The following is a 22,166-nucleotide window of genomic DNA, read 5'->3' on the forward strand; positions in this document are numbered from 1 at the left end:
TAGGCAAATGGACTTCCTTTCTAATGAAAATAAAGCTGACTGGTTTATCAAACAGTAAAACCTTTGCTCAATATTATGCTGACAAGAATCTTTTGTTTTCAATAAAATTCTCAGGTTAATATGCATCAGCTTTATTATTATAACTTCATATTTAGTGGGAATCAATACCATAATATTATCTTCTGCTGCTCAAATAACTACAGGGCAAAGAAGTAAATATCTTTGTGCTAGAACTTCAGTTTGAAGTTTGAAACTTCTAGGCTGAGCTATGTTATCAGATCTGGCCATGCCAACCCAGTTGACAGTTAGTTAGCAATAAGAAGATACAGAAAAGTCTAACTCACAAACCCTTTGGGTTTGCCATATGTGTAACTCCTAAACCCCTGTCTATAGATATAAGGGCTTACATCATACACCTGTGTATAATATCCTTTAACATAGTAATAATCAATTGCCTCTTTCACTGGAAGACTATTATAAGTTCTCAAAACCTTTCCCATTAAACATGAGGCAATTCTGAACACCCATTCATTCTCAGACCATTTGCAAGAGGTTGTAATTTTTTCAAACATATAAGTAAGCTTACTTAGTAAAGCAAGCTTCTATGTCTTCTTCCTCTGTCAATTTAGGGAGTTTTATGTCTTTTATGTACTTTTATGTACCACCTCCCTTACTATATGTTCTGAAAATGCTAAAGGTGAATGTGACCCTTCCGGAAGTGTATCAGCTCCCCATCCTCTTCTCTTCTTGCTTCTCTTTTACACTTTTACATTCTAGATCTAGACTCTGTCTCCCTCCAAAGTTGCTCTTTTAATTAATCAAAGCCTTTCTTGCTGTGGCTTCAACACTTTTGTAATGGTATTAGAACCTAGCCCAGTTTCTGGTTGATTTGCTTTCTTCTTTGGTTTAATTACTGGTGTAGAGTGGTTATATGTCTCTACAAAAGTAGTAATCTGTTTTAAGGCAGAATCTGTCTCTTCTGCTTTTTTCCATGTCTGTTTGGCGTAGGCTCTAGTGAGATGTTTGGTTTCTGCAGCCAGGATGTTGGATATTGCTTGCAAAGCCTGAGCATTGCAAGGCCAAACTCCCTCCCTTTTGTCACCAAGGTTTGTTCTCTTTTCATGGAGTATTTAATGAATTCCTTGAGTTTAAGCCAATTCCACTTGTGTTTGGAACTTTCTGTTGGATATCCACCACTATTACTTTCTCACAGGTTCTTTTAAGTATATCCAATTTAGTTGGGTCAAAACACCCAAGAGCCAGCATAGGTCCCTAGACAATTATTCACAAGCTATTACTACTCACCCCTACTCTTCACCACTCCTACTACTGTAGTACTCCTTGTGAATCCTACTACTCCTAGTCCTGGTGAATACTGCTAGAGAAAACAGTATCTCTTTCAAACTGCTTTACTTCCACACATTAGCACACACCTTTTTGCTCTGTCTCTCTTCTCTCTCACAGACGTGACACCCCAGCTCTTCTCAGAGCAGCTTTTATAGCTGCCCTGCCCTCTGGGAAGAAGTCTTAAAGAAACAGGATGAATGCAGCACAGCTGCTGGCCATTTTCTGGGCAACCCACCCTCTCCTGTTTACCTTTTTTCCCCTCTCCATTACAGATAGCAACAATTGGGAAACTCTTTGTAAAGAGATACTGAAATAACCTTTTTCATATTTTAATTTTGCCTTGAATGAAAAATATTGATTTGGTCATAGTGAGTTCTATGTTTCCCAAAGAAAAAAAATTATACTGTGTCAGACTTTAATTTTAAACACACTGAGAAATAGTCTGAGGCCAAATTTATGCATAAGGCTGAGACAGAAAGCCCCACTGAAATCATACTTCTGAGTTAACATGCTTACAATCATATTGTATCTGTAAGAATTTGTTGTCATATGAACACATTGCAATAGGATATTTATCTTCATGCCTTATTCATATGAATCCCAAAAAGCAATTTACAAGGGCAAGTAAATATTATTACCTAGTTAGATTTAGGGCCTGCACTTTCTGTAGAAACTCATGGTAGCTTACATATTAGACTTTTATTATAACACCATCTTGTAAATTGTGTTGGGCTGAAAATGATTGGCCCAAGCACCCACTAAGCTTTCGTGGCTGATGTGAACGCGAGTCCTCCTATTCTTAGTCCAATACAAATTTAAAAAGAATATAAAATTCAAGCATATGATGATGATTTAGTATTTATATTAGAAGCACCATTAGAATCTGGACCTCAATTAATTCAGAGAGTAGAAGAATTTGGTGAGGTGGCAGGTCTAAAAATCAATAAAGGCAAAACAAAAATAATAACAAAAAATATTACAAAAAAAACAGGAAAAAGAATTGGAGGAAAAAAAATCTGCAATTGTCACTTATTGGATGTATTGCCGCTATTAAAATAAACCTATTGCTGAGATTATTATTCTTATTCCAAGTAGCCCCAATAAAACCAGGAAAAACACAGTTGCTAATTTTTATCACAACTACTTTCTCTTGCTTCTAACTTAAAAAAAATCTCTCTATACAAGGACAATCATTAAAAAAGATGCTTATCATCCAGAACTCAAGGCAAAGGTGCTATTATCATTCATATGATCCACAAATTATAACAAAGGATAGAAACATAAATTATTTGTCTTTTTTTGTTATGTAAAATTTTCAGTTTTATGATGAATTTCAGTCATTGGTTACTATGTTTACCTCCTGAATTAAGTTTGTTTTCCACAGAGTACTTTCTCAATGAATAGTTTATGAGAAACTGGCTCTTTATTTAGAATTAATGAGCAGAAGTGGTGATCCAGCTCATTGAATTTAATCAGGACTTGCTACACAATAGCACTTATTTTGGCCAGCAGCTGCTGAAAGCTAATTTTGCCTCATTCATTTTAGACCAGCTAAGAATTTTTGTTTCTTTCTGTTCTTGAAAGACACCCAACTAATTATTTCCCTTAGAATCAAAGCTTCTTTTCTCCTCGCAACTAACCATCTGATTAATCACCAAATCCATGGGTTTTCATTACCTTAGTTTTGTTAGGATGAATCTCAGTGAGTACAGGATGAATCTTGTCCATCTCATAAACAGGCACCTTTATTTTTAACCCAGCTGTGGTAGAAACTCATACAATGAACATAATCTGTAAGAAATCTTTTAAGTTCAAGCAAACATTAACTATACCTTATGATGTACAAACAATGGATCTAGTTAAGGTATTCTTTAAAAAGATAAAGGATTACTCCTGTATTTCTATCTTTGTAGATTTCTGGGCTGTTACCATTGCTGAATGGATTTGTCAGACTGTTTCCTATCTTTTCGATAGTTTATGACTCCTTGGACAAATAAAGCTGCTAGTAAATGGTTTCTAAAGGTAAAGGTAAAGATTCCCTTTGCACATATGTGTTACTTGTTCCCAACTCTAGGGGAAAGTGCTCATCTCCTTTTCAAAGCCGAAGAGCCAGCGCTGTCCGAAGACATCTCTGTGGTCATATGGCTGGCATGACTAAATGTCAAGGTGCACGGAACGCCGTTACCTTCCCGTCAAAGGCGATTCCTATTTTTCTACTTGCGTTTTTTACGTTCTTTCGAACGTAAGGTTGGCAGAAGCTGGGACAAGTAACAGGAGCTCACTTCGTTACACAGCACTAGGGATTCGAACCGCCGAACTGCTGACCTTTCTGATTGACAAGCTCATCTTAGCCACTGATCCACCACATCCCTAAATGGTTTCTAAAGGGAGCCAAAAGTTTACGTACTGTGGAATGAAACTCTGACATATAATACTTTTATGCATAATTATTTTCCTTATTAAAGCAAAAGCTTGATTATTGTATTGTTGGCCGCAATATAAAAGGTTCCAGAGTTAATATAATAATAATAATTTTAAGTTCTACTTGTTTGTCTCAATAGGCTTTTAACAGATTTGGTCTCTAAAAGAGCAAATATTGCAGATAACATGGCTTGGGATATTAGAATAAGGACAAAATCTTAATATGCTTTATGGTTGCAGAATTTAGCCTTATGGGATCAATACTGTTGTTTTACTAGAACTCCTGTGTTGATGCCAGGTTTAAACAGTAGCCAAAATGCATAGAATTAAGAAAGGGAACACTTTTGGAAATATGCTCACCTGACTTTGAAAAAGTAGTTTTTAGTTCTTTTTAGTTCTTTTCCTAAAAACATTTATTTCTCATCCTTCTCATCCTTCTTCATTTCAACATACTTGTTTATGATAGAGAATATATGCTCATACCTAAGAAACTATTTAATGAACTATTGTAAAACATACCTAGATCTTCCCAAGATATATTTCTATCTACCTTTATATCTTACAAAGAGTGACTAACTAGGGATTTAAATTTGCAAAGGGAAATCTCGGTATAGAAGGTCAGGACCTTTAGGGGTTTGATAAAAGCCAATGAATCACATTTCCCTGACATGGTAATGGTTTATGGAGACTTAGTTTAATAGAGTTGAAGGGTCTCATAGTGGGGAAGGGTGAATTATAGAAAAGGATAGCTTAATGAAAATGTATAACTACCAAGAGCTGAGAACTTATTAGACTATTAACTGAGGTCATGTTTCAAATGTTGAATATTTTTGAAATGTTGTATGTTTAGTATATAATTCTGAAACAAAAACAAAATAAAGAAAAAAGTTATTTGTAAAATATAGCAGTTTTGTAGGGTATTATTTAGAATACTTTATATATTCATCACGCCGAGATCCTCAGTTATGTTCTGGCTTTCTTGGTCTATATAGTTTGGTTCCTTCAAAAGGAAATTTTGAAAATTTGAAAATCTTTGGTTCTCTAAACCTCTAAACCCTAAACCCACATCTTTCTTCTGTATGAGTGGTATCTGCTTACATTAAAAGAAGACACTTGGGGAATTCATTAATCTTGATTGTCATTTTGGCCACTATGCTGGCTTTAAAAGAGAAATTAATAATTTCATGTTTTATAAGGGATTCCGTGATACCTCTGGTTAGAGGTAACACATATTCAAATATGAGTTGCAGAAGAATGTCAGTGGACACAGACATGTCTCTATCTTCTGTTTCTGAGCAGTATGTTTTTTGGGTCAGTTCAAGATGATGGTTGCTCAGTATGGAGATCTAGGCAGACAGGAACTGAGGCAAGGCAGGTTGTGCAATAAAACAACATTTATTCTTAACAAGACAGAATGCAGTACTGCAGGCAACTTCTGCTGCCTGCCAGCTGCCTGCAATTTGGCAGTTTGATCCTGACCGGCTTAAGGTTGACTTACTGTTTCATCCTTCCGAGGTCGATAAAAGGAGGACCCAGATTGTTGGGGACAATATGCTGACTCTGTAAATCACTTAGAGAGGGCTGTAAAGCACTATGAAGTGGTATATAAGTCTAAGTGCTATTGCTATAAATACATGTTGGTTGACCAGCATCCAAATTTTGATCCCATGACCGCGAGGATACTTTCTTCAGTGCCATTGTAATAGTTGCTAAATGAATGGTTGTAAATTGAAGATTATCTGTATATCCATCAAATACAATGAGGAAACTCAAAACATCTATTTAAAAAGTCAGCCCATTTAAGCAATAAAATAATCAGCTCCGTGATGTCTTTTCACAAGCTACACCATTATGGATGTGCTTTTTCTTGGCCCAAATAAATATTTACACATTTTCTTCCTTCCTTAAAATAAATACTTTAATTCCAAAACACAAAGGTTGCATGCGCTACTGAGAGAGAGAGAATTGGAAAATACTAACAGATTATTTCACAAACAGTAATAGTGATATCAAACAAACTTTTGAGATTTCAAAATGTGATGTGGTTGTACCAACAAATTGTTTATTTCACAGCATTTGAAAGTTTAGAGACGGTTAATGTTTTGTTTTTGACACTTATTTCAAACGATCGTGGTCTTCTTTAAAATCATCTAGAGAAAACTGCTTGCAGAGTGTTAAGTATTCCACAGTAATTCTTCCACTTGATGAAACATCCAATTTCTTAATATTCGTAATTTAGGTCAGAGGAAATCAGTATATATCCCTGGGAAGTTAAAAACATCAACAGAAAGAAATAATTTATCATCTCCAGTTACATTTAAATAGTTTTCATGTTGGTTTCACTATGCGCTAATTGTACCCCTCATTGCTGACTGTATTTTGCAACATTTTATTATCATTGTTTTCTTGTGGATTTGTAACTCACAATTTTAACTTCCCTCCATTGTGCAGAGGGGACTTTAGTTATTAGGGCATCTAAAATATTGTTTAAAATGTGTAGAACTAAATTTCATATATAGTATAATGTAAGATTCTGAGACATTCTGATACAGAATGGGTTTAGGAGACAGATTAATAATTTTAAATTAAATTAATTTTAGGACACTTCATTGCTGACTTGAAGGTTGCTATTTTTCATCAAGAAAACTTTAAGCAGAAAGCCTAGCCTGAAAGAGCTAAATGAGATGTCTGACTTTGTCCTTATAGTTTAGTTTACACCTAAACTAAATTAGAGATCGTGGTTTCCTTTACAGGTGTTAAATTAACATAGCAGTTCTGAAGTAGTTGTATTATAACTAACTGGGAATGGTTATTGACAATCTTAAATTTATCATTTGATAATTGATAAAATGGTAATATTTATATTCAAAAGGGTTTTGCTTTAGAAAGCAATCTAATCATGCTACAGGTTCCTTGCTAAAAATGCCAAATCCATTCAGACCCCTATTTCAAGGGTCTCCTAATATTGATTGAACATGCACTGAAGTCATGTCATCTCATATTGCCTCCACAGTGACAGAGACTTATGTACAATTCAGACAATCAAATTAACATGTAGAAAATGAAGGTGCTGCAAAAATGTTATGGGATGGAGAAGCACATCAGTCTAATAAACCCTCCAGCTTATAAGTATATCCATTCTTAGCTATTAACGCTAGATTTTGAGCCAATATCTGATTATTTCATTAAAAACAAAGTAGTTTGTAGTTTGTTGTTATTTGTGTTGGGGCTGAAGTTCTGAATATTCCCAAATGTATCTTCTCAATAACTTAAACTTATGAGTTTCGTCAGCAAGGACACCATCACTTTACAATTAAAAATAGAGGGAAACAAAGAGGATATTCTGCAAAGAAAACTGAATTCTACCTTTTCAACTTCAGTCACAGCTTCAGAAAAAACAAGTTTGCCCATTGTGGGTAACTGTAATCCTCTCTTCAGTGCAGCTTAAGATAACAAAGAAAAAAAAGGCATTAAAAGGAAAATACACAACAAATAGGTGCAATATGATTCTTCTTAGTAACACAAGCTCTGGATAATTTGAAGTGGCATTTTGGTGGCTTTCTAGGAGCAAATAATAATGTTAATTATTATAGTGTAATTAAGACTATAACATGGAATGCCAAGCTCAAGGCAACTCTTAGTGATCAGAATCAGTCATTACCTCTCAGCCTAATGTACCTCACAGCAGGGGTGGGTTCCGGCATCTGTTACTGCTGGTTCACTCAGGGGCACGCTTGATGCCCGCTATGCATGCATGCACAGTAGTAAAAAAATTGCTTCTGCACATGTGCAGAAGCAAAAAACAAGATGGTGGTCCCTATGCCACCGCAAATAGAACCAGTTTGGGGGGGGGGTGGCTGGGTGAGTTACTACCTACTTGGCTGAACCGGTCTGAACTGGTAGGAACCCACCTTTGCCTCACAGAGTGATTGTGGGGAAAAGAAGAGGAGGAGCTATGTAATAGGATTGCACAAAATAAGAGTGAGATATAAATCTAACATCTGTATGTCTCCATAAGTTTCTGGAAAAAGGTTGTATATAAATGTAACAAATAAGTAAATGTAGATTCTGATCATATTGACATTTATTACTTAGCTATCACACTATATTTATTATTCTCAAGACTTAATTGCATGCCATTTTGTTGCCGACATTTCTGATTGTTTTTAAACATGATTTTACTTTTTAGTTCTTATTCTTAGGAGTAACAAAGTTGATGTCTGTTTCTGTTGATGTCTGTTTCTGTTATACCTTTCTATAAGACTTAGGATCTTGGTAACCCTTGGGAAATATTTGTTAACTTAAATGATGACCCAAGAACTATAACTTCTGAAGAAAGTTTTCATAATCTTACCAGAGATTGGTGGAATTACTGTATTCTGTAAGGAGTAAGATAAGAGGTTCTTCAAACGTTGGACCTATATAATAGAAAGCTATATTTAACACTACTCCCAGAAAATTGACATACGTATATTTAGGCAAAGTTTGACCTTGATTAGTTTGCTTCATTTAAGTTCTCTTCTGATTTGACTCTATTTTTCAATTTTCTCTAGTCATGTCTCAACCAGCATTATTTTACAAATACTCAAGATTCCCAATTTTGATCTCCCACCTGATGAATTTACTTCTATAAGAGTATATACTGCCCATTGACCAGAAAATAAATCAGTCACCCCACTTAATTAATATAAAATCTCATCAAAGCCCTCTCTTCTTGTCCCTAGTCTTGTCCCTGGTAATTCCTCTTGCTCCTAGTATTTATCCAGATTCAATCTGGAAACAATGGAGAATTTTCTGGCAATATGAACAATTAATCAGTGGGACAGCTTGCTTCCTGCAGTTGTGGCTGCTCCATTGCTGGAATTTTCATGAAAAGTTTGGACAACCATTTGTCCTGGATAGTATAATGACTCCTTCCTAGGACAGACAGTTGGACTGGAAGGCTAGAATGGACTCCAAGACCTATGATTCCATGGCTATCTAATTATGAATTGCCGTGGAGTCAAGAGCAAATATATTGAGTTGTATTTTATTATAACATGTATACAAATAGGTATAAAAAAATCTGACCATAAGAATTTATTTTTATGACTGTCCTCCTTTCTACTCTTAACCTTTATTCTACTCTGAATTTCTTTTCAATAAACTTGTGTTTAGAGTAAATTGTGTTTACTCTAAATTATATATTTAGAGTAATGAAGGGGTGAATTTCTTTTCTCTTTAAATGATCATACGTTTCTGTATACGTTTTGATTGCTTGAAAATGTTGTATAACTGCATCTGTATAGCTAAAAGCTAATAAGTCAGATTGCCTTTTCATTCACACAATCTAGGAGAAACTCTAACTTCTGTTTTTAACTGCTGGTTCAAGCTCAGAATTAAAACTCATTGCCTTGTATTTTCACAATAAGAAGTATTCTAATACATGTTTCTATTATTATTGTCATTTGTCATTTACCTGGAAAAAGCCAATGCTTGAATAAGTCAGAGACAGGTATAATCTAAAATAAAACATAGGAATACGATAATTTGGTATTTGTAAGTCTTAACATTTTAGTGTGAATTGGTACAGATGGAAGGGGGCACTCATTCTAATGCAAAAATCCAAATTAAAATGAGCTCACCAGCAAACATCTATACAAGTTTTGCTTGAACATGTCTGTTGAAGAGAAGCTACAACCTTCCTAGATAAATCACAGCTGGGAGAGTAATCAACTTCCTTTATCACAAAATGTAGGAATAATACTAGCATGGATTAGTGTCCAGTAAGATAGTATTCATGATGCTATTCATTATCTTTAGCACTAGAACTAATCTATATACCGTATTTTTCGGAGTATAAGATGCACCTTTTTCCCCTCAAAAAAGTTGAAAATCTCTTATGCACTGAATACAGCATTTTGGCCTCCCGAAACCCCACACCTTCACCAAAATGCTGAAAAAAAAATCAAATCTACCATGTTTCTTTTTACATTGTGTAAATGACAGCAATGACAATCCCAAGTGAGAAATTTAGAAAGTAATTATTGTTTAAATTGTAATAATGGACTGAGTTTCTTGATTACCTCTGCAGCTGCAATAAGACAATTAGCTTTTGCTCAGCTATTACTGCATTGGCTTTCAAACCTATAGACTACAAAGAGAGGAAAAAGTATTAATAGATGGACAAAATAATATTTGTGTTTATTTGGGCTAAAACTAGAGTGTTCTATTCATATATGCAAAATAGAAGTTCTTTTTTTTGTTCTTGATCTTTTATTCAACAGGGGAGAATTTTTCATGTTCTACTTTACCAACATCTCTTTTCTCCAAATTGTTTCCAGTAGGTAACTTAAGTTCTTTGTAACCTGAGATGGTGCCTGAATATCTAAAGGTAGTCATTTCTCACCATTTTCTTTTTTGTGTTTCACCCAAAGTATTGTACAGCTGGGGAACAGGCTGACCTATTTGCTGTTAATGTTATGTAAAACCTCTAGCTCTTTCTTTGAGTAGAGAGCAAAGTTAAATTATTAAAGTTTTAAAAAATGACATTTTAACCTCTCATTTGCTTAAGAGAATACTAGGTGGACCAAATATTTAAACAATTTGATTGTGAGCAATTTCATTAATTTCAATTCTTAAACAGACTACTGTCTTCTTAGCACCAATTAAAATGTGAATGCCAACAATTTTTTTAATAATAAGCATGGACCATATACCTCTTGAGGGAGTCATTTAATTCACCTACATGACAATCTCTTATATGGTTCAGTGAACCATAGCTAAGAACAACACTATCCTAACTAACAAATCAAAGACAAGCTAATAACAACAGAGAACACTCTATATTTGCATTATCTATGACAATTATATCAAAGAGAAGCTCACACACCTATACTTTGCTTCAAAAGCAAATATTGCTTCCTTTGTAAAAGTGAGTGCTAAAGGAGGAATTCAAATAGTCAATCCTAAAATAGGGCCAGTGGATTAGTATTATTAGATTTGGCCTTTTATAATATAAAGATAGAAAAAATCCTGGATGGGATTTCTAGGAGAAGTATGGAGAACTGAAGACAGCTGAGTCAGAGATGATATTCAGCAGGTTCTGACCAGTTCTGGAAACCGGTAGTGGAAATTTTAAGTAGTTCGGAGAAGCGGTAAATACCACCTCTGACTGCCCCCCCCATCTATTCTTTGCTTCTCGAGTCCCAGCGGATTGGGAGGGAATGGGGATTTTGTAGTAACCTTCCCCTGGAATGGGGAGGGAATAGAGATTTCACAGTATCCTTCCCTTGCCATGTCCACCAAGCCACGCCCACCAAACCATGCCACACCTACCATGCCACGCCCACAGAACCTGTAGTAAAAAATTTGAATCCCACCAATCAGCTGAGTGATATCAGTGCCAACAAATCTGATTGACAAATACCAAGGCAGTGGTAAGCCTGGACATGGAGAAAACATTTTAAAACAAGGAAAAATACTAAAAACAAGCATAAAAACAGAAAGTCAGAAATGAGAAAAATGGATGGGAACCAAGAAAACAAGCGGTTTAATCACTTTTGCACATTACATCAAATTATTACATAGATGTGATTTTCATGGGCTGGCTCTTGATCATCTCTATAATAAGTGGCAGGGAAGAAGTTAGTTTTATTCAACCAATTACTTTTATATATTATAATATTCTATAATTACTTACTACATTCACAGCAAAGATGGGTTTATTCATTGAGTTTGACAGAAGAGCAGATACTACTACAAAACAAGGAATCTCTATAGTGAAACTGTTATTTTTCAGTCTTAAAACTGGAGCTGCAGTCACCATCAATTTCATTCTCACTGGGTGTGATTTGGCATAATGCTGCCTAACCTGCACAAATAAATAATTATTTTATAATAATTATATACATAATTATTTGGCCTCAAATCTACATTGCTACATATCTTTACTTTAAAACAACATGCGTATGTGATTAATCCCATGCATGTATACTTGGACATGTAATCCCACTATCCAGTGAGATTTATGTTCTGATAAATTTGTTTAGAATTGTTAAGTATGGTTATTTCAAAGATGGAATTAGCAATATGAAGAGTAATAAAATTCTTAGGTTTTTACATATTACTTACACATTATGTGCATGTTGTCATTCAGAATTTACAAAATTTCTATGCCTCATATCTACTCCTGCCATACTAGGGTGAGAGCAACTACTTTTGTAGAGTAGCTACAAAATTAGAAAAACAAAGAATCAGATCTTATATTGGTTCGTATGGGTTGAGATTCTGATCCTAATGGAGCTGGATTAATATTTTTCCTTCATTGTTCAGTCAAATCATTAATTTCCATGGAGGAGGAAATGGACAAATATCAACATGACTTTCCTGCTGTCACATGTCCTTTGATCCTTTTCTTGAATGCATGCTGAAAGAGACAATCTGTCCTAAAATCACATTTTGTCAAAAGTAAATGCTGAAAACTTTTGGAAACCAATCAATACTTATCAAACATTCATGTATATAAACCCATAATTGTTTAGATTTTTTAAAATAGTTCATGCTTACTTGAGGAATGACTTTGCTTAAGGTATCTGTGGTTAAATTAAAGTATGAAGAATGCTGCAAAACGAAAGAAATATATGAGTCTCCTACTCATCTTTTAAATGAAACACTACTTAAATCCCTTCCCTTGATTACCATCATGGAGTGTTGTATGCATAGGAGCAGAAATTTTTATGTTTCTTTCCACATATTTATTTTTCAAATTTATATCCTACCTTTCTTTTGGAACCTTAAGAAGGTCTACATAGTGCTTTCCACTTCCCGCCCCAATAATTCTGTGAAATAGGCTAGGTCAAGAAAGAGGGTCTTAAGACATCCAGCTAGCAGTGAGAATGATGCTTCTTTGTTGAAATGGAATGAGTGATTGGATGGATGAGAAAGGTGAAAACTTGAGTTTGTATTGTGTTGTGTTGCCCCTTTTATAAAAGGCATATTGAATCTAGGGAGACCAAATGTACAAAAATTAGGATGAGATTACTGCTTGTTAGTCATCTATTAACTTGGTTTGACATTAAAGTTATTCGGCACGGTGTTAACAAACATAACAGGGAGTTGGAATATAGATTATTGCTTTCCTCTTTGCTGCTGTTCATAGTCCTTCAAGTACTCAAGAAAGGGGCTGCAAAAATCCAAATGACTGCTGTATAGCAAAAAAACTTAGTTGCTAAAAATTGACTCTGACATGATGGTACATAATCAAACAATTATCCAACAATGAAGATCTTCAAGTTTGAAAAAAACACCAAGATTTCTTTCTAGAAATAAACATATGAATATGAACAATATGAACACAAGTTTAAATGACAGATATTTGCAGCCTTTATAATATCCATATCAGTTGCTTTGCTTGAGTTAGTGGTTACTTTGACCCCATATATGATCACATGCATTTTTTTCAAGATCACTTAGGACTTTTCAAAAGTTTAGGCTCATTCACAAAATATGTAATACTACTAATAATGCTGTTGATACTATTGACAATTACCTCTTCAGAAAAAGTTATCTTTGACACTCTAATAGTGTAATAAGTTGAAGTAATAGAGTTTAGCAAAGATTCAGAAATTCCACCGAAGAGCATATAGTTGTTCTTTTCTGGAAAAGTGAAGGGAGCAGCCGCAAAGGAAGATTCGGTGCGATTACTTGAAAAATACACAGAAACCTGAAAAAGATATTTATAGAACAAATTTTTACTTATAGAACGAAACAGGTACTCCACGGCCTCTTAATGGCGTGTTAGTCTTATTGATTTCAATGTGCTTAATTTAAAAGTGTACCTCCTTCTCTGAGAAAATGTCCGGGACTGCTCATGCATTTCTTTACCATTCCAGCTACAGATTTCCCACAAGTGAATGAGGTCATTTTGATTGAAAAATGCAACTCCAAAAATCTAATTCCATTTATGCAGCTACATATTTTTATAATGAACTCACAGGGACCAAAAGGATGGTTGTTTAAAAAGTCCATTGCTCCTCAGAGGTAAAGGTTTCCCTTGCCCATATGTGCTAATTGTTTCCTGCCTCTAGGGGGCAGTGCTTATCTCCATTTCAAAGCTGCAAAGCTAGCGCTGTCCGAAGACCACTCCGTGGTCATATGGCTGGCATGACTAAACACCAAAGGCACACAGAACACTGTAACCTTCCCACCAAAGTGGTCCCTATTTTTCTACTTGCATTTTTACATGTTTTTGAACTGCTAGGTTGGCAAAAGCTGGGACAAGTAACAGGAGCTCACTCCGTTACGCGGCGCTAGGGATTCAAACCGCTGAACTGCCAATCTATCTGATCAACAAACCCAGCATCTTAGCCAGTGAGCCATCGCATCCCTCCATTGCCCCTTATTGGCCTCCATTTCTGATATTTGAAAGAAATGTTCCCATTTACTTCATTGTATGTTTTCAACTTTATCTCAGACAACTTTGGATCAGAAGTGCAGCACAGAGTACAAGGTGATCCACAGTATTTTGTCAGCATCTAGGACAGGGTCAAAACCTACAGCAGTAATTTAATTTAGAAATTATATATTTTAAAATTTCTTTATACTTTATGCATCAAGTATTACATGTATTATTGGTGGAAAATCGCTTATGTAGTTTCTGCTGAAAAAAATGACCCTTAAGATATTTTGTTATAACCTTAGAGCAGGTGTGTCAAACTCGATTTCATTGAGGGTGGCATCAGGTTGTGTTTGACCTTGGGCTCTGGGTGGGGCATGGCCAGGGAGGGCATGGCCAGCTTGGGATCACTCATCAAGGCTCCATTTTTGGCTGCAACGGTCTCCTGGAGCAGCTTTCCTGGGCTCTGATTTTGCTGGTAGAAGGCTCCAGGAGGCCATCGTGGCTGAAAACAGAGCCTGGGCAGACTGGGCTAGGCCTTCCCGAGCTCTGTTTTCACTGGCAGAGGGTTACAAGAGGCCATCGCAGCCAAAAAAAGAGCCCCAGGAGGGCTGCGAGCCATTTTTGGAGGGCTGAGCTCCCAAAAATGGAGGGCTGAGCTCCATTTTTGCTGGCAGAGCCACCGCAGGCCGGTCGTTTGCTGTTTATAGGGTGGACTTGAAACAAAGAAATTATTTTCTTTGTTTCTTTTCTAATATTTGTACAGTATTATTTTTATCTTGTTCAAAATTTTCAATCAAAATATAAGAAAGACAATATTTGCAAGTGGTGAATGAACAGTTACAATATCTTGTTTGGCTCTGAGTTTTGATTTATTTTACTTTTGACTTTCAGCTTTTTCAAATTTTCTATTCCTATTCTATGCTTTCGCTATAATTACCATTATGCCTCAGGCATAGCTGGGAGTTATGGAGTTTGTAATTACACAGACTAAAATGGTCTAGGAAGGCAGATTTAAGTCCAATTTTAGCTGTGTTTAGTTTTTGTTATTAATTCGTGTCCCTTCCCAATGAAGGAGATACTTGTATTTATGAAAAAAAATCTAAGAATTAAATGTAAGCTAAAACAAAATAAATATAAATGAAATGAATGAATGAAATGCAAGAATCAAAATGTTTATCTACATTTCCTAGAAATGGACAAACATTGAATCAGAGAATCTGACAGTTTTTTCAATTTAATAATAACATACAATTATATTTATAAGTTTAATAAATTTATAAAACAAAGAAACAATGCTTTAGGTTTTTGAAGATCTCTGGATGATCCTTAACACAAAAATATCCTATTAAACTACAATTTCAAACAGTATAACAACCAATAGAATTACCTTAAAATCCAGATCAACATGGGATTTAAAGACTTCAGGAGGTGTAATAAGTGAATACTTTACTTGGATGAGGGGATTAATCTGGAATATACCTGCAATGTTATTGAAAAAGGGACATTGAGGTCTCTCAAACTCTCTCTTCCTCAAGATCTCATATACTCAAGATTTCAGATCCCCACCCCCTTTCCACACATCCTGTAAGGTAGGGTAGGGCTATAAACCAATGACCATCTCAATGCCATCAGGAAACCTCACAAACAACATGTCAGCATTCCAAGTATCATGCAGAATTAAATCAGAGTCCAAAGCAAAACGATCCTTAAAGTTCCAATTTAATAAGTCAGACATCTTAGCACATCTGTGGAATCCCAAATCTGAACTTCCTGGGATTCCATCCAGTTGAAAGTTCATGATCTTATCCCAAAACCCATAAATCCATCACATGGTCCAATCTTCTTTGCCCACGCTGGCATCTCCACCCAGCTGCTTCCGATCAGGTGCAGAGGGGCGGAGACAAAAGATGACCTTGGGCTTTTAGAAAAGAACGACAACAACACATTCCACAATTCTACTCCTTTCTATTCCCCCTTCCCAACTACTACACTAATGAAACAGCATAATGAAATAATAGAGAGTGTGGCAGGCCAAAGATCCTAAAAGGGATATAACTGCAGGCCTGACACAGCAGGAATTTCAAGAATTTTCCTTTCTAAATCCAACAACCTTGCCATTAATCTTACCGATGACTAGCTAATCAAGCAAAGTGTTTTGATATAACTAGTACACAAAACTTGAAGCAGACCAAAATGTTAGGACCATGACAAGCGACTAATCGTTTCTGCTCGTGAGCAATGCCTATTGCCTATTAGGCACAGATAATATTGAAATTAACAGATCTCCTGATAAGACTTGAACTTTAGTTTCAGAGGAAAAAAAAAAGGTTTTATTCTTTGTTTATCCTTCCTAGCCCATGTCCTGAATATGAGCAGATTGACCACAGCTACAAGAAACTGCCACAAAATAGTTTGATAAAAGATGCAAGATATTTGAAAGAGATTACAATTCTCTGGCCTGTACTTGCTACTATTCTTGGTTTGTTAGCTATGCCATGGTAGAAAACAGTGTGCCATTTATCCAGCCTACTTTCTGTATTACTGTATTACTTTCTGTAATAACCTAATCAAAATGCAGCTCCCCCTAGAAGGAACAGCAACATTCTAAATACATAAATAAAACAATCAATAGTATAAATGAAATAAATCAAACCAAACACTCCCATTTAAGAAAAAATCTCCATGCTACATCTGAGTGTAACACGATACGGTACTTTCACTGCAACAAACCAGAGGTGGGTTCCTACTGGTTTGGACCGGTTCAGCTGAGTAGGTAGTAACTCAGCCGGCCATGCCACCCCCAGAACCGGAACCCACCCCTGCAACAAACCAAATTTGAATTCTGCATTTGGGGTTTCTTTACTCTAAAGTGAAATGGTGATAGGATTTCCCTATAGTGGGAGTACTGGATGCTATAACAGCAATTTGAAAGCTAGAGAAATGTAACAAGAAAGAGGGTGAGCAAAGGAACCCTCATGTCATGCAATAGGAAGAAATAGACCCTCTTTTTTGTATTGAAATAAATTGCCAGTAATATTACAGAGATCTTCAGTCAATAGCTGCCTTTCCAACAGTTGTTTTCATGAGGTCTTTCATGTACAAATCAAGAAAAGGTAAAATAGAAATATGAAATTGTTTTTGGAAAGGAAGCCTTCAACTGACAGAAACATATATCCTGTTTCCCTGAAAATAAGACCTCCCTGGACAATAAACCCAATTGGGCTTTTGAGCGCATGCGCTAAAATAAGCCCTTCCCTGAAAATATTACAAAACAGCAGCAGCCATGAGGTGACCACGCTCACTGCCTCCTGCACCTCAAAAATAACAAGACCACCCCGAAAATAAGGCCAGGTGCTTATTTCAGGGGTCAAAAGAAAATAAGACCCTGTCTTATTTTGGGGAAAACACGGTAATTTAAAAAACCCCACTGTGTATGTGGATGACAAATATAATTCCACTTGTGAAAAACTGTAATTTTATATTGAGCACAGAAAGCTGGGCTGTTTTAAGCACACTTCTCTTAACGCAATATCAGTGTAAGTATCACATAAATAGTATTTATCAAAACAAAAAGATCAGAATACCTTTCATTTTCAACTTCACAATTCTTAGATTTTAAAGATTTTGCATATTGCTCAAATGTTGTTAGTTTACAGTACAGTAAGTCCATCAGCAAAATATAGATAGTTTGTCACAGACTCACCTTTTAGTCCTTTAAGTACTTCAGTTTCCTTTTGGATTCTTAATATAACATTTAGGCAGAGCTGTGAAAAAATATATATATACATACATAAGATTTTTACTTTTTGTCAAGCGTAGGAAAGAGTCGACTAAGAAAAAGAACATATTGTTCTTTGTAGGCAAATTTATAACCCACTCAAATTTCCCAAACTTACTTGGCTTTCCAATCTTGTATGTATAACCTTTTCCAAATGTTGAACAAAAGCGTTATAAAACCACCTGGAGATTTAAAAAAAAACCAGCATGTATGTTAATTCCTTCATAATTAAATTTTAGATAGAAATATGCAGACATCTGCAACAGTTGAATGCTCATTGAAAGTTAACTGCTATGAAGCTTAATTAATTAATTAAAATAATGCCTCATGGCATGCTACTTTTGGGAGAAGTTTTAAAATGATTGGATTCTCCATTTGGTTTCCACATATGAAACACAATGTGGAAAACTGAGCTATTTATCTGAAGAAGACTGGAATGTTATAAATCCCATTTAATTTGTTGGGGCATAGTTCACAACAGACAGACTTAGGACTGTGTGTAAATAACTGGATGTTTCTAATACATGGAAGCCTTTAATGTACACAATTTTTTAATCTACACATTACAGGTACATATATCTATATATTCATTAGGGTGACCTGAGTGAAACTTATCAGACTTTGATGTTTATCAGGCTTTGTATATAACAGACCAAATTCTGCTACTATTTAAGCTATCTACATAATTTGCAACCTCATACAAACAACAAAATTCCGACAACAATGCACTGTTCAATATATTAAAAATTCATTAAAAACAGATCCCCATTACTGTAGTTCCTTATAATTAAATATCATTAAATAATATATTTCTTGAATTTACCTTCCTTCACTATTAAGCTGGACTTCAATTTTACCAGTGCTCACTTGGCAGTTTTGAATAGACACCAGCAAATCTCCTATATTATTTAGTGCCACAATCATATCTGTTGTAATAGACAGTCCTAAAATTGATATTTCAACTTCTCCCTGATAGTCACTACACAGGGAAAAATAAAAAGACATAGCAAGAGTTAAACTCAATATTTCATTTGGTTTAAAAAGTATATTTATTTTTCAGTTTTTTTTTTAATTTCCAATTTAAATACTACCTGGATGAAAGCATCTAATCAAATGCATAGCTTTAATTATTTTCAGTTATCAGGTGACAGAATAAATAGCCTTAAATTTACAAAATTGCACTTACATCAACCAGTTGTTGAAGGTCCAGTGTGTAGTAACTGTCACAGAAATATTTTTAAGTAATAGTCTAATACCATTTTCAGGTATCAGGATCACAGAAGAATTATATACTGAAATAGACATGATTTGAATCCTATAAAGAGAGAAGCTTGACATATCATATTGCAAGATGAAATGAAGCTTAATCTATGTAATGTAAAGAAGGACATGTTAACTCAGAATAAAGTTCTTTGACATGGCTTATGAAACTAAAAGAATAACTGTAAAATAAAATATGCATTTATAGAAAATAATAATAAACAGCAGTAGTTATACTGAAATAAATGAATATATTTTATACCAAGAAACTGGTATATTGTCACAAAATTCAGAAATTAAAATTAAGATAACACATAAATGGCACAAATAGTCAAACTACCTTGATACTGTGTAGTCAACTGTGCCAAAAAAGTATTTCTCAGTGCCAATCTCATCTGGAAATATTCTTGCCTTTAGTTCTTGTTCAAGGAGCTTCATTCCAATTTCTTTTGCTAAAGGAAATACATAATCTTCAGATCCATCATCTGCCAATTTATTTATTATTTACTTGGATTCATAAGCCACCCAACCCAATATTCTTGTGAGCATATTTGAAGATGGAAAATTAGGGGCAGATTTGTTAGTAATTATTCTAATTCTTCATATTCTGCTTCTTACATACCTTGAAATATTGTCAAGAAAGAAGGTTATTTTGTCAACTGCATGGAAAGGGAAGAGAATTTAATGAGTACTTAAAATTGGAAATGAAGTTCTTACTTCATAAGGAAGATCTTACTTCTATCAATAAATGGAAATGCTTATTGTATTTCATTTTCAGACAGTTAGGAATGGACTTGCGTAGGTATGCAATTTAATTTCTACTTTATAGATATGAGATTCCTTAAGCATGTTTACTAACAGCATTTTAGGCAGATGTATGCTGCAGGCTCAAATTACTCAAGTTCTCTGAGATGACCATTGCAATTGCTATGATGCTTTGAGGAAATCCATAGTATTATATAAAAGGTTTGAAGTATATTGAAATATAGTTGCAAAATAAAATAAATCAATTTACCATAATTCAATCCCCTTTGTGTAATTCTTATTCTGACTTCAGGGTTAGCCTCAAGTTGAAAAAGAAATAAACTTAAAAGAATGAAAACCCACCAGAATCTCATCTTCCTTATTCACCTTTTGTTGAGTATTACCTGTTAAAATATATTGTAAACTTAGTTTTTTCATAATCCTAATCCTAATTTCATGTTTGTTAAAAGTAAAATTTAAGGCACAATTAGCCAATAACAATTAAATATTTAGATCTAAAATTATTAGGAATATGTTTACATGAGATTTCAAAAATTCCATTATGAGTCTATCATACACCCTTTGCCATATATTTAACAGCTGTAACATTGTCATCTGCATATTTTTAAAATGTCTTCATTGTAAATAGTTTTGTAGAAAAAAAAGTAGAATCCTATAGACATCATATTAATTTCAATGCATAGATGCAGGCTTAGTCCTGAAATAAAAGAGATGCTTTATCATGATTATCCCTGATTTCAACAGGTCTCCTTGAAAGAAATTAAAGTCTGCTTACAACACCCTTAATTTGCAAAGCAAATTAAGATCAGAAAACAAAACCCAGGAATACATGTAGGGTTAAAATCAAGGTACAGGATAATTGTAATAATCTTTGAAAAGAAAGACCTTACCTTTAAAGACTCCCAGTATTCTAAATGTCAGAAGCAATTTACGGAGCAATTTTTTTCTGAGCACGATACTGCAAGGAGAACTGAGAGAACTGTACATCCTACAAGCAGAAGCAAACACTTCATTCATTTTTTAAAAACAATGTTGGCCTGATTACTTTTGTTTGTATATGTGGTTTCATTGTTTGTGGTCCCGGATGCACAATTCAGCATCCTGAAACGGTTAGTCAGAAATGAGGACATGCCAGCTAACTGAACTGAGACTCTGTCCATAGCAGCCACTCAGAAATGCTGAAGTTTAAAAACTTTAAGAAGCTGTGTTTCACCTCCAATGTTTACGATCCTCAAAGGCCTTCATGGCTTGGCACCAGGTTATTTCTGTTACATGTATTTTATTTAATTTTTAATTCAGCCACCGAAAGTTACATTTTTAAAAATATTTTTATCGCAGTTTAAAAAGAATACAAATGAAGAGAAATATAAAAAAATATAAAAAAGAAACAATGAAAATTGCAAAGAAAACAGGGGAAGGGAAAAAGGAGGAAAAATATATAAAATGAAAACAATTTTTAAAAAGAAATTGCATTCCCTTTCATCAAGACAAGTGCAAACATTTTCAGAAACTTAATATCCTTCTCTAATACACTATACTGCCAAAAGTATTCGCTCACCCATCCACATAATCAGACTAAATTGTGAGTGAATACTTTTGGCAATATAGTGTATTTCAATCAAAAACTTCTTTATCCCATACCCCAGCTTCTACCTACTAGCATAAAACCTCATCATTCAGTCTTATTCAGCAAGTCTGTTAGAAGCTGCCAGATAGAACACATCATAATTTTTAATATTTAATCCTTTCAAATGATGTCCTACAAATTAATTTATCAATTTCTCTTCATCTCCTTTGAACTTCACTTTCTCAACTAAAGTTAGAATGTACATGATTATTTTTTTAAAGCAGCTTAATAGTTTTTTTCCTGGATTAAGACTTTATGGAAAGAAGAGAGTTTCTGATGCATTTTTAGAGAAAGTGATAGAGAATCTTGTTTTTATAGAAAATATTGCATTAGAACTGTGATGGTGAACCTATGGCACGTGTGCCACAGGTGACACGCAGAGCCATTTATTAGGGCACGCGATGTGATGCCCTGTCAGCTGGCCAGCCCACATGCGCACACTGGCCAGCTGACTTCAGCCTTCTTTTGAGGCCGTTTTTTGCCCTCCGGAGGTTTCCCTGAAGCCTCCAAAGCGCGGAAAATCAGCCCTATGGGCAAACTGGAAGTTTAGGAATCGAGAGAGAATTGTGCGTAAAATACTCTTGCCCCTT

General features: G+C 34.9%; 1 protein-coding gene across 7 annotated transcripts; it reads right to left on the reverse strand.

Moving 5' to 3' along the window:
• Window positions 1-5,808: 5,808 nt before the first annotated feature.
• Window positions 5,809-20,963, reverse strand: LOC106539052 (BPI fold-containing family C protein-like). Of its 7 annotated transcripts, none has more exons than XM_087723113.1 (17): window positions 20,840-20,963; window positions 20,292-20,332; window positions 19,807-19,843; window positions 19,525-19,636; window positions 19,111-19,216; window positions 18,748-18,903; window positions 18,043-18,106; window positions 17,850-17,910; window positions 15,534-15,625; window positions 13,298-13,471; window positions 12,316-12,369; window positions 11,450-11,620; window positions 9,834-9,901; window positions 9,227-9,269; window positions 8,123-8,186; window positions 7,135-7,211; window positions 5,809-6,031 (listed from the first exon to the last, which is right to left on the reverse strand). In XM_087723113.1, the coding sequence occupies exons 4-17, from the start codon at window positions 19,577-19,579 to the stop codon at window positions 5,990-5,992; spliced, it is 1,227 nt and encodes a 408-aa protein (XP_087579239.1). In that variant the 5' UTR covers window positions 19,580-19,636; window positions 19,807-19,843; window positions 20,292-20,332; window positions 20,840-20,963; the 3' UTR covers window positions 5,809-5,989. The 7 variants fall into 7 exon arrangements, with proteins under 7 accessions (XP_087579239.1, XP_087579236.1, XP_087579240.1 ...); XM_087723110.1 differs by having other exon boundaries at window positions 19,111-19,239; window positions 20,840-20,962; XM_087723114.1 differs by lacking the exon at window positions 19,807-19,843.
• Window positions 20,964-22,166: the final 1,203 nt, after the last annotated feature.

This window comes from Thamnophis sirtalis, unplaced genomic scaffold (assembly GCF_051295495.1).
Source record: "Thamnophis sirtalis isolate CommonGarterSnake01/CBP01778 unplaced genomic scaffold, rThaSir2_p1.2 scaffold_9, whole genome shotgun sequence".
Lineage (NCBI taxonomy): Eukaryota > Metazoa > Chordata > Lepidosauria > Squamata > Natricidae > Thamnophis > Thamnophis sirtalis.